The 14268-nt window shown below is 35.9% G+C and overlaps 1 protein-coding gene across 3 annotated transcripts in view; it reads left to right on the top strand.

Annotated features, from left to right (window-relative positions):
• TASP1 (taspase 1) overlaps positions 1-5832 on the top strand; it is a 46288-nt gene extending 40456 nt beyond the window's left edge. For all 3 annotated transcript variants that reach the window (XM_032213569.1, XM_032213570.1, XM_032213568.1), the window contains exon 14: positions 4906-5832. In XM_032213569.1, the coding sequence (XP_032069460.1) occupies positions 4906-4998 (93 nt within the window). In that variant the 3' untranslated portion in view covers positions 4999-5832. The remainder of the gene's footprint in view (positions 1-4905) is intronic.
• The last annotated feature ends 8436 nt before the right edge of the window (positions 5833-14268 follow it).

Raw genomic sequence — 14268 nt, 5'->3', positions numbered from 1 at the left:
TCTATTCTTAGCTGGGTTTTTAAAAATAATTTCTCATACTCTTTGTTTTTCAGAAAACAAAGTTTGCATTTCACATTCTCCCCCTTTATGATTTCTTTTAGTATTTAATGGTATAACATCTATATTTTTTTTAAAAAAACCATTAATTTCAGAGCATCTTAGGGATTTTGTATGCTGTGAGAGAAAAGCACTAATATTTTTCTGGCACAGAACTAAATTACATATTAGAAGTAATGCAATCCCCCTAAAGTTTGTGTTATACTTGTATCTGTTTTGATGATGCCCACTGTGACCTAGATGCTAAAAAGACTAATAGCTCAGGGTTATGCCCAGAGATCTTTTATTTTCTTACTTGTAGATCTTTCATTGGACATCTGGTGTGCATTGTTTTCATACTGCTGGCAAATTCTCCAGCTGGCCAAGTTGATTGGGCTGAAAGATGCAGCTGCTCTTCTTGGTTCACTTTTAAATTATGTTTGTGACCTTCCCTCAGCAGTGTTAATCCCTCTCTCTCTTCTCTTTCTTTGAACCTATGGTTGCAAATGTTTTCTTGAACCACAAATGCTATGCTAGGTCCCTACGAAGATCAACAAATAAAATGCTCTTGGAAAAGGTAGAATTCTGTGATCTTGGAAGATGTGAAAACTTAGTAATAACAAGGAAGGTTCAACTTACACTGTACTATTTTAAAAACCCTGAACAAAAACACGAAGTGAGTACGTGAAGATAAAACAGAAGCGCTATGCCGATTGCCCTAATAATGCTCAATCATTGTTTTTAGAACACTAATTCCCATTGCAACTAACACATAAAAAGAAAGAGATGACAAACCTGTATTTCTCACTGTTTCATATTGAGTTTGCGTGATTTATGTTTGAATAAACTTTCCTATTTAAATAGGTACCTATTTGATTCTACCATCCATATACATGGTACATCTGTTATATTTTTAACACCTCTCAAGTTTATTAGACAAGTACTTGTTGGACATCTGAAAATTCAACAAATGGAATTTTCATTTTTAAAGTGATATTTAAAATGTCTTGGGAGTTATTAGCCAAATTGTTTTTCTTCTATATATTTTAAAAGAATTTATATTTCATTCTAGATCTGACTGGGGAATTTTAGGAGAAAAATCTAGTAATTTTTGCATGTGTCATTTAACAAACTGCACGTCACATGTTTATTGATTTTTCTTTTTCTTGAATGCTTACTATACTGTCACTTTATTTTCAAGTACCAGCTTTCTTTATCTTTTACTAACCACCATAGTTGGCAGTTTATCCCTTGACAATAACTGTTTTCCAAGAAAGTGTAAGAGAAGACAACATCAAGAGTTGCTTAATTTATAAATGGTTCATAATCATGGTTTCGCTTAAAAAAATAATTCACAGAGTTTGTAAGTGTAACTATTGTATCTTTTCCATCAACCATATTTAGGCAGTCTTAAAATACACTTTTGAGGAGGAAGATGGGAAATGGCTGGTTGGAAGGAAAGAATTCATTTGCTTGTAGAAATGTTATTTTGGGCCACAGTTCAGTTTAACTCATTTGTACCATTTCTGTCTTTCGATGTGATGCCTCCTAAAATTAGTAGTGTGTTTCTTTGAAACCATATTGAAAAAGTAATGTAGAAAAATCTGTATTCAGATCTTCTTGGAGATTATAGAGAGACTTAAGTGAGCACTTGAGGGAAGAATTTGTGGTATAATTTCATTGTGGGTTTATGTATGGGTGGTAGGAATGGAAGTGCTTATTATTATGGGATACGCACTCTTTGTCTCTCAAATGCTGTACATGGTTGCCAGAAGGAGAATCGCTCATTATAATGGAGCTAACTCAGTTTTATCTCTGATTTAATACTTTCTTTGCATTTCAGTCTTAACTGTATTTATTTAGTAATGACTTTACTAATTCTAATGGTGGCTATTTCTAAATGTGTATTGTTTATAACATAATTTGTGCTTCAACTGTAAACCTCTTGTTTAGTCAAAGATGAGATAAAATCCATGTTAAGAGCATCATATTCCCCTTGGATTTTTATATTTGGTTTTTCAAAATTCATACTCTCTAGAATTTCAAGTTCTAAACTAATCAATTTTTTGAGTGCTTAGTTACTAAAACTGGTGGACTTCTAAATATAATTACCAATTTTAAACGTCTTCCTTATTCTTTGAGTTAATGCCACAAATCCTGAATCTGTCCCTAGTTTTTGCTTGTTTTATGTCATGAAATGTATATATATATTTCCATTCTTCAAAACAATTTTAATATTAGACTGTTGAAAAAATTCAAATGAAGGACAAGTTTGTATGCCACTGTTTGCAGTGGAGAGCTGTGTATCCCTACAAAGAACTGAAGATTGAATATCACCCAAATATGTGAGAACATGGGCATGTCCATGAAAAGAAGAACTATAATGTAAGTGCCAAAGCTAGAGGTGGACAAAATGTCCATCTCCACTAAGGGCCCTATGACCTAGGGTCCCAGTAATATTTATTCATCAACTTTTGGCTGATTAGAATCAACAAAAAGTTTGGAAACTAAACTCTATGAGGAAGGTTAAAGGATTTGGTTATAGTTAGCCAAGAGAAACGGTAACTGAAGTACAATAGCAGTCTTCAAACATCAGAAAAACTATCACATAGGAGTGGATTGATTTCGCTTTTGCCTCAAAGAGCAGGATCAGAAAAAGTTAAATATGCGGAGGAGTGGGAGGTTCAAATTAGATAGCTGAAGAAATAAGTATAAGTATAATCTTTATTGTCATTGTACTTAAATGTCCTGATCACATAAACTGTCAGCTATTGTAGCAGGATTCCACATGATGTGCTAAGTTCCCCTTTACTATAGGGCTTCAGACGGAGTCTGGATGGTGATCCATCAAGCGTGCTATGGTGGATCATATAGTGAGCAGGGTGCTAGCATAAATGATTTGTAAAGTCTCTTCTTACTCTAGAACTTTGTGAAAAAGGAAATGTTTCAATGACATCATTGCACAGATCATTAATTCTGGAGATTTTATACTCGAGATTGGCTTTATTAGTACTCTCTAATGTTAACAATTTATTATTGGTAGTTTATTACTGAAGGTCATTTGTGTTATCAAATCATCCAAAATATTTTCCTCAGTGTTCTTTGAATATCTTAAGTGCAAGATGTTCTAAAGTACTTTCATTTCCTGATATGGGTAATGTCCCATTGTGACTACACTACAATTAAAAAGCTAACCACCAAAAGTCTTTGTTTTTCTGCCAGTTTTCAGGTAACATAGGGCCTCATCTCTCAGCAACGCATTGGAACTGGTGTACATGGATATGGCTTGTACTTCTGCTAAAGTCACTCAAAACACTTGTCTGTCATGATGTAGTAAACATATTTTTTAAATGTGCAGAATACATGGTTTACATTTCTACCATATGGCGCCAGAACTGTCATGTTGCACTGTATTGTGTAACTTTTTTGTCCAGTGATTACTTTGATAATGTTTGCATTCTTTTAACCATATTGTTTTAATGTAGAAAAATAGACATTTAAAGTAAAATTTTGTATAAAATTCCATCCAACTCATACCTGCATTTTTAATTCTATACAAATACTGCTTTTTAATATTGCTTGCAACAAAGTATTGTGTCTGTGTTCAGCTTTTTTTCAATCAGCTATAATATTACAGTTGTAATTTCATGTATATTTCTTACTTATTTGCTAATTTTATGTTTAAAATGAACCCTTAAAAGGATTGCAATTTATAATTGCACACAAATTTACAAAAAAATTCACCAATTCCAAGTTCTGAATACTTTTCAGGAATAGCCCATAGAGAATGCATTGCAGCACTCAAGACAGAAAGAAGCTTGGCCATGGGTAACTGCTATGCAATCATACCAGCTCAGGAATAGTTATAGTTTCTATGCCAGATGCAATTATGCTCCTTGTCATAATTCCTTTGCTATCTATCAAGTTAGGGCTGGGGATCAAATTGCATCCTTGGCTATGGTCCTCTTTTTGCAGGGGAAAATGCCAACCTATCCAGAACAAGCTGAATTCCAATATCTTAACCTAGTTTCTTATTGACCAAAGGAATCTTCATTCTGTTTGCATTAAATTTCATCTTATTTTCCCTCATATAATGAATTTAGGCAATGTTAAAAGGTATTCAATAGTTCTCTGGAATTGGATGGCACCGACATCAAAATTTGGAGAGTCAATTTGGAATTTTATAAAACTTTGTAAGCCAGTGACCTAGTTGCTAAAGAATAGTCACCCAACGTCAATTTCTTGACACTATTTCTGATATCAAGACTGAAACCATTGGAAAATTCTTAAAGGAACACAATTCAAAAGAATTGTCAAGTCCTGAAAGATTGGCAAACTCAGAAAATACTACCATTTGGCTTTCTGGACAGGTCTTTTTTTTGCTAGTAGGGAGATATAGCAGAATAATTCTCCACAACTTATATCTAGTGTAATTAAGGTAGGGTTATGCTGACTCTTTATCTTATGCTTCCACCGTCCCCCAGACTCAAGAGGCACTTCCATAATGACCCTGTTCTCCTTTAACTATCAGGGTGCCTCTTATGTATCTCCTTTTAGGCATTCCATCACCATGATATCAGAAGCTGGTTTGCGTTTACTACAACAGGCGGCGATGGTCTTGCCAATTCATTCATTTAGAAGTTACTCATAAGATGAACCAGTCCCCTATTCCTCCAAATAATCAATTGCCCTTCAGGTGCATCTAGAATTGTAAGGTAGCCTCATCTCAGCCACTTTGAGTTGAATAGTGGAAATTATTTGTAGCATATTTAAGAATGTAGGCTTATTCTTTGATTCTTGTTAATCAGTGGTTTTTTGGGGTCCACCTTTACTTCTTAAGCTCTCAAACTCTCACATATTTCTTTACAGACTCACATTTCAAGGCTTCCACATGGAGCTGTGGCAGGACAGTCGGTAGCAATTGAAGGAGGAGTTTGTCGACTGGAAAGCCCAGTGAACTGAACCACTATGTAATGGGTCAGCACAAATGCTATTTGTATAATAAGATCCTTTGTGTTTTAAGAGAGAGTGAGATTTCTATTATTTTATATACTTTTATTGCAACCACATGCACCCTAACTTGAAACAAGTGCTGCTGTAGCTTTAGATTCTAAAATTTTGTTTGAATGTATACGGGAACACATCTCCCTGGAGAAAAGAAATTCGGTTCTCACTTGGCGTGGAATATTTTAACGTTTAGAAAAGATTTTATGAGTTACTTGATCAGTCTGTAAGACAACAACAACATCCTGAAATTGCCAGAAAGAAATGGTTTTTAAAAATAGAAGGTATGCTGATCACAAAAGTTATATTGAGAATATACAGAGAGTTGAAATAAACAAATGTCAGAATGTACTCAATACTATTTGATAGTCTCAGGATGGTCCTATGATTGCTTAAGCATACCCTGATTTTTCTAATGGGATATAATAATTTCTTTCTAGCAAAGAGGAATTGATTACAGTGAAACAGTCTAGGACAGAGTTACAGCCAGACTTTTTATGTTCAGTTATTCAGTTGTGGTACTTATTTTGGCTTAAATGTTACATAGCTTAAAGCGTTTATGTATTATGAAAGGCTCTGTAAAGATAACGTACAGTCATGAAGTCTTTACTTTGTGTATAACTGCATATTGGGATGTATAAAAGAACAACATTTATTGAAAGAGTTAGTACTATTCTTTGGTTTAAATATATTTTGAGAGAATAATATAGAAATAAACTATTACTGGACAATGCAAAATGTATTAAAGTGGTGATGTAGAGGAACCCAATTCTAGCTTTCTTCTGTTCTTTAAATCCCAAAGTTAAAGTAAATGGGTCTGCATGTGTGCAATTAAATTTACATGTAATGTAAGTGGTGTTACAAGTGGCCTTTTAAATGATTTTATGCAGCCAGAATCTATGAATGGTACATATTTTCTTATACTGTTGTAAATATGGTTAGACTTTTTTTTGACAATTGTTCAGGTTTCTTTCGATAGGTACTTGGGTGTAATGGCTGTAAGACAATCCCTTTAAAAAAAAAGTCTAGCAAATGAGCTATTTGAATAGTACCAGGAGATGATATAGGCATTCTTTAAAGTCCTTGCTCAACAACCTGCAAATTATTCTTAAACATCTACACTGTACTTGTCTTCTCTAACTGACGTGTCATTGATCAGTTTAATATTGTAATTAGAAGAAAATACTGTTTACAACTTTATAATTTCATGAAAAAGATGAACTCATGTCAAGTTATCGTATTTGTTGATTTCTGGTTTCAATTCACTATGATTTCTAATCATTTCCGCAGAGGCACAGATGGCTGCAAATAGCTGTCCTGAGATACACTATGTCCATAAATTCAACATTTTATCACTAGACTCATTTGAAAGTGTACATTGCAGCTGTGCCACTCATTTTTTCAATCATTCATGCCTCAGAGGAAGTAGTTTATCGTTTGAGAAAAGGCATGGTTTTTTTGGGGGGGGAGGGGGGGAGATTGATCTTCTATTGGGTTTATTTTAATATTGATCAAAAATAAAGTAGCTACTTTAACACACCCTTAGAAATATGTAGATCACAGACAGGGAGAGAATTATATGCTATGCTACTAAAAGTACTATGCACATACTTTCCTAATAGTAGCCCTTACCTCCAGACCAAAAACTATGATGCATACTGTATTTGCTCAATTCTTGCATCATGACTTTATCCCTTGTCCAATAACATTATATGAAGACAACTCACCATAGGAAACCTGATCCAAACAGAGACTCTTACTTTGGTGATAATATTTCTGCTCTGATAATAGCAAATAAAAAAGTTTATTCAGTATTGTAAAAATATTGAAAATGTACATGTTGCTACTAGGATGGTATATTCATCTGTTTTGAGCACTTTGGTATGTATGTCATTAAATTAACTTCAAGGTAGATAATCTGATGTGTTTATAGTATGTAAATATCCATGAAAAATGAATGGATGCATACCAGACAAAGTTACCAACTCTATGTGGTAGAATCCTATCCCCCTTTGCTCATTAGTAAACAGATTATTCAGCATTGAACTAAAATATTTGGTCTCGAAACATTTGGGGGGGGGGGAAGAAAGCTAAATCGTTATAAAGGTTGTAAAAGTTCAATTTCTGTTAATGAAGAAATGCAACTAGTAATTTTAGACCCTCCTTCAGAGTGAATTTAGGTAAGGTAAGCCTAAAGAATAGGCCTGGTCTATGATACACAGAGCTTCAACCAGAAAATTAGTAAATGCTAGCTTTGTTTTCTTAAGTTAAAAGGGTGCAGGGATTGGGAAATGGGGCAACTTGCCACAGCCAATTTGCCATGGCCAACTCACCACAGGACAATGTAACAATACCATTTAATTATTTAAAATAAATAAAAAATTTAGTTTATGCTATTCACATTTCATTCTGCCCCTCCTTTTGCATCCTTTCTCTATTCTATTCTATTGCACCATTTCTTTGATATTAGAGTAACTCTTGTCCTGTAGCGAGTTGTCCTGTGGGCAATTAGCCAGGGCGAATTGTCATAGACACCCAGGGATTGTTTTTTAATTTTAAGAACAAGATAGAAATATCAGAGATGAATGAATTCCAATAGAAGGGAGCTAGATAATCTCTAATAGCATGTCATTTTTTTACTCTAAATAAATATGTAATTCAATGAAAGATTATACATGAAAATTGAAATGCTAAAGAATGACAATATGTGAAGTTGCATGTAAATACACATTGTAAACTGTTGAACTGGGTTAATCAAACAATTACATTGGTAGAACCAGTGGACAGGTTGGTGCTGTCATGTTCTATTGCTTTTTTTAAAACAAGAATATAATCTATGATATTTCATCTATAAAATGTATGTGAACATTGAAAGAAAATAATATGGAATTCTAAGGAAAATCTCATGGAATGTATATTAAAGCTTTTAAAATGTAAATGATGGATGATAGTGTTTTAAAATATGTTTGATATTTGTAACAGTGAGTATAAATTTGGAGATGTTGATGCACAGAAAGAAGATGTTTTATTTTCTGCATGTTTTTGAGATTATATTATATAAATCTTCCCAACCAATGAATCTCACACGCCAAATGTCCTACTCTGATGAAAATACCTAATATGGTAATGAAATATTTGCAACCCATAAATTTAGCTCAGAGAATGTTAATAACAAAGCAAACCAGTTCTGAATATTACCTATTCTGTACTATCATTATATTGTTCTGGTAAACTTTTAAAGCAAAATAGTTATCTCATGTTACTCTAAAATACTATATTCGCCTCTGCATATAATTTGTAGCCTGGAATTCCATTAATATCACAACTATCTTCTGCAATAGAATTACCAATCCAGCACATATTATCATAGTAAATCAATGCAATTTTAAAATTTCATTAGATCATAACGTTTATTGATTTGATGTATGCCATTAGAATGCAGTTTGGTTAGCTGCAATTTGCTGAATTAGCATTTGTTGTGAATTCTGTCGAGCTGGAAGGTGAACTTCCATAGGGAGTTCTGGAAGCTGAAAGCACATCTGGAGGTTGGAGAAATTACATTTTAATTTTCACACCATCTTTTCAAATGTTTCATCTAAAAAGTTGGCCTCAGTCTGTCCCAGTTCAAAAGATACATCATTCTCACTTTTTGACTGGACAAAAACAGTTTGCATTTTTGCTGAGGAAACTAATTGTAAGAGGGGGGGGGGCAGAATCTGCTTGCTTACTTATACCCAGCCAGAGAAGAAATCAAGAAAACCATACTGGCTCTAATGTCTGCTAGAGGAGGAAGGAATATATATAAAACTGGCAAAGGAACACACAGAAGGATTAAAATGTCAGTTTTTATGGCCGTTGAGAAAACCAATAGCCAACCTGAGGGTGGCTCACTATGACCAGAGTGTAATGACTATGAAAAGAAGATGACCACAACTGCAATTGCTGAAAACAGAGGGAAGAAAGCCAGTTGAATGAAGGCTAACCATTTACTACTGTATCTCTTCAAGAAAAGGTATTCTCTCAGAATTATAATTAACTGGAATATTTGACAAGGCCTTGGAGAGACAGCAAAAGTGTATAATCTTCCTGACATCCACAGCTCCTAAGAGCTCTGACAGTATACAATTACCTCTGAAATGTTTTTGATATTTCAATGTTAAGATGTTTTGAAATTGTGTGCCGCACTCCTAAGAGAGAGTAGTTGTATACTTGTCACTTTAAAATAACACCTTGTCTTGATGTACAGTTTGTGGCATTCAGTGCATGATAAGTAAGAATTAAAGCATAGAGGCTGATGAGTGACTCTGCGGTTGGCCCATGAATTTAGAAGTGTCAAAAAGAGTAATATTCCAAGGAGGTTTATAATCTCTGGAGTAGGTATTGATGAGAGTGTGGATGCATTAGTAATCAATTGTGTTGATTAGCACCAATGATAAATTGCTATCTCTAGACCTGCTTGGTTTGTAACTTCCAAAATTACCAGCCAGTGTGGCCAAATGTTAATCCATTAAATCTACGAGGATGGGCAGTTTGGCAAAAACTTCTTAGTTAAGGGGAAAAATTCTTCAAACTTGGGTCCCTTCCAGTATTCATTTTGTATTAACGAGAGCCATATTTTCATTTAGAAGCAGTTTTGCTTAGAAGTAAAAGAAATAAAGGAGGGTGGGGGAGAGAGAGACAGAAACTACATACCAGATGATTCTAGTCTGGCTAAATCCTAAAAAATAAAGATTAATGGAATTGAGTTTCCTCCATTGAATGGGGGAAACAAATCTGTTAAAACACATTTGCCTGTCCTCAATTGAACTTTCCCCTTGGGAACATCATGTTCCCTTAATGGGGATGCTTACATAATGCTCAAAGTCACATCTGGAGTCAGATGTATTTGAAAGGCATTTTCCTCATTATTTCTTTATAAAAGCAGAGGCACCAGCTTTAATATAATAAAATAAGCCAATTACACATTTTCAACTCCTACACAGCATCTTCTGTGTGCAGATATTAAAAGTGGTTTACAAAGTTTAGCCAAATTGAAATACTGGCTTTACCTTTTATATTCTGGAAAGCATTAGGTTTGACAAAATTAATTTAGTCTCAAACTGCATTTAACTACAACAATCTGTGTAGGATTGTAGATCTGAATCATCCTGATTCTGTGGGCGGATTCAGGCAGTCACTAAATTTTAAGGCAAACACGTAACTTCTAATGAAGTTAAATAAAAGCTATCTAATTCTCCTGAGTCTGCACAACATAAAACACATAGATCCTAAATATAGTTTTGGTGTTGATGCCATCTAGAAATAGCCATGTTTAGGATGTAAATTGCTCTCTTTAAGTTAAACTTTGTTATGTGGCCTCTTTTTTGCTCTATCATCAGACTTGGCTAGCTGCAACAAGTTAAACTTAGTAGCAGTCCCTCTTTGCCCCTTTCTAGGACATTGTTGAGTATGATCCCTGCATATTTTTCACCCATTATTGAATATTATTTAAAGATAGCACGTACTTGCCGCTTGTGGGTTGGCAAACCAGCCTACTAAGCATGTGAAAAACATTCCCTCTCCAGACACTGCAAAGAATTCCATTTCCATTCTTCCTCCAGATTGCACCATTTCAGGCATTTTTCTAGAAATAAGTCTTGGTATAGCATTATATGAACAATTGGAAGATTTATTTCCTAACCTTTTTTAAGAGGAGTGTCAATTATCCGGAATGATAATTTAGATTAATCCTTACATTGAATTTCCTCTGGCCTTGATGCAGCACTTTAACCATTGTACTGTGCTGGTTTCCAATAAATTAAATAATAGTTTCTGGGAGAGTGTTTAATTTATTCAAATGTTTACCAAGCAATCGACTGAGATACATAAATTCATCTACATGTTCTAATTTTTCTTTTATCTACATATAACATACAAATTGTTCACTCTATTTTCTATATCAACTTGGGTACTTCCGATACAAGTAGCTTTATTTTCAGTGTCCTCATTTTGTGATACAGTCCACTGCAAATCATACAGGTTCTTCACCAATGAAATAACTTTGATTGCATATTAAGGTACATCCACATTTATGTCTTTCATCAACACAGCTCTCTAAGATCCCCATTTCTTACATATGTGTACATAAGTACCTAAAAAAGCCAAGGAGATATCACACATCGTTCTATATTAATGTTAACATTTTCTAAGCATTCCATTAATCAGGGGTGTCAAGCTCCACAAAGGGGGAGATGTCATGAAGCGGCCACGTGAGTGACACCCTTGTCATTAATCTTCAAATGTATTTTATCTCATTGTATACAAATCACCAGGTTCAACAACTAGTCTTTAGCTGCAAATTTGCACAAAGCATTATAGAATCAATGCATCTGATTTTATCATATGCTCTTTCTAAATCAACTGACATGCAGTAAATGTTCTCATATTAATACATTTCTCAGGGAGCCCAGGTTCACACTTCATGCCTGCAGAAAGCAGTAAGGCACGCCCTACGTTTTATTCATTTTCATTTTTCATATTCTTTCCACCAGACTTCTGCAAACACTTTCTTGGGCAAATGTAATAAATTAATCCTCTCTGAAGTTTGTGTGCTCACTCTTATTTTTCCCTCTATATATACAATCACAGTATTGTCTTTTTCATCAATATCTTGATGAAATATATTTCATCATATTTATATTTATTTCAGCCCTGCTCTTGGACATATTAATATGATTCCATACGTGTCACTAGAATAGTTCTTCCAGCATTCCCTCTCTTACTTTCACCCCAAATTATTACAGGTAATCCTCAAGGTACATCCACTCAGTCCACTGTTGTTCAAAGTTCACAACCTCCCTTGTTGGTTTTCCACAAGCAAAATCAGCAGGAAGAGAGCAGGGAAGTAAATTGATCCATTAAATTGCTACCATTTTTTCTATTGAATCCTATTATAGAGTATGAGATCCCCGGGGGTCTCCTACTCTGCAATACCCCTTGTTCACTAGTACTCTAGTATGTGCCTGTCCCATAGCACCCCCGCCTACCCTCTATAGTGTTCACCTGTCCAAAACATCCCCACCCATCTGTATTCCATAGCACTATGTCCACAGAAAGCAGCCCCACATCTACCCATACTTCTCACCAGCTGGCCTGCACTTCCTGGTGCCCACCCACTCAATCTTAGGAATGAGACAATGGCAAACCATTTCAGAACTACCTTATATGGTGTAGAAGTATACGGTATATGGTATACCTTATATGCTTATAGAAGCGGCAGGTCGACGGGGGAAGCCATCACCACTGCTCTACATATTAGCACCTTGAGAAATCTGGGAATTATGTCAATGCTTTTTGTAGACTATAGCTCGGCCTTTTAACACCATCTTACCAGGAATTCTCATTGAAAAGTTGATTGACCTGAATTTCCCTCCCCTCACTTGTGAATGGATCAAAGACTTCTTGACGGATCGTCCACAAACAGTAAGGGTTGGATCTTTTACATCTTCCACGCTGAAGCTCAGCACAGGCTCCCCTCAGGACTGTGTGCTCAGTCCATACCTGTACTTGCTGTATACATATGACTGCATATCCTCTGATCCATCCAACATCATAATAAAGTTTGCAGACGACACAAGAGTGCTGGGTCTCATAACTGGAGGGGACGAATCAGCATACAGGGAAGAAGTCCAGAAGGTATCCGCTTGGTGCTCAAGAAACAACATCTAAATACTAGTAAGGCAAAGGAGATGGTGCTAGATTTCTGGAAGCACAGAGAGCAACCTGCCCCATTGTATATTGAGGGAGGCTGTGTGGAGAGGGTTTTCTCTTTTAAATTCTTGGGAGTGCTTATTAGTCAAGATCTCACCTGGAAAAACAACACCTGGTGATTGGAAAGGCCCAACAGAGACTTCATTTCCTTAAAGTCCTGCGAAAAAATCAGGTGGAACAACAGCTGATGACCTCTTTCTATCGGTCCACCATAGAAAGTGTCTTCACATATTGTATTACAGTATGGTATGCTGGTTTAACAGCTGCGGACAGGAAAGCACTACAGCGAGTGATCAATTCGGCACAAGAAACCATTGGTTGCCCTCTGACACCACTGGATGACATCCCCAGATCTCGCTGCTTTAGCACAGTAAGGAAGATACTCAGAGATGACTCACACTCTGGTCAGTGTCTCTTTGCACTTCTACCATCAGGCAAAAGACAACAAAGTATAGCCAGCCGAACAAAGAGGTTTAAAGGTAGTTTCTATCCTTGCGCTGTCAGACTTTTAAATACAACCACAACCACAATCACTCAATGCACACACTAGGTATTTTTTTTCTTTTTCTTTCTTTTTTCATTTCTGTTATAATTTTGCACCAGTGAGGTTAAAACCAATTTTGTAGTAATTAAGTACAATGACAATAAGGATTATACTTATATAGATCTATAAATCTATAGATAGAGCCAGTCTTTGCTTAATGACCAGTTGCTCAATCACCAAAGTTTTAAGACTCAGTTATGACCTGTCCTCAGAATTGCAATTACTACACTCCACCATGATCATGTAACCACATTTGGGGGCGCTTGGCAACAGTCACAATTGTGATTGTGTCAGCTTCTGCCTTGCTGTTGCTTCAGCTGCCATGAAACGGGAAGGGGGGGGCTTGTATTTGGGAGGGGTTAATTGATGTGCTGGAGGAATGTTCTAGGATGTACCAGTCGTTGGGATTGCGCATGCGTATGTGTTTCCCGCCTGCATCAACGGCCTCGACATTCCATCGTCCGGCCTGTCTTTTTGAAGTTATCTCACACCTGACATTTGAAGGACTTATGATTGGACTGGAGCTTTGATCCTAAGGGGGGGGGGGAACGGGTTATTCTATATATCAATTGCTTTCGCGCCATATTAATCAGACTTTGCTTTGCTACTGCTCACTTACCATTTATAATTAGTAAAAGTACTTTTGATTTCCAACCCATGGAGTCTCTTAGCCTTCTTTCCTAATTATGTAATGGAGTGGGGCTTGACAAGAAGCAAAGTCTGAAAATAAAACCCCTTTCCAGGAGATTTACATCTACCGAGAAGGGAAATAATGTCTTCTCCGAGCAGAGAGGAGGAGGGGGCCGTTGGAGGGGCGGATTCCAGTGAACTAGGACCTCCCGACCTTTCTTTACACGAGCCCAGCCCGCCTGACCGATCCTTGCACGAAGATTTATTTCAACTGCAAATTTCCAGCCAGCCTGAACCTTCCCCCC

This window comes from Thamnophis elegans, chromosome 3, assembly GCF_009769535.1.
Source record: "Thamnophis elegans isolate rThaEle1 chromosome 3, rThaEle1.pri, whole genome shotgun sequence".
In the NCBI taxonomy this organism is placed as follows: Eukaryota; Metazoa; Chordata; class Lepidosauria; order Squamata; family Colubridae; genus Thamnophis; species Thamnophis elegans.
Note: the sequence above shows the minus strand (reverse complement) of the source record. Positions and strands in the feature narration are given on the sequence as shown.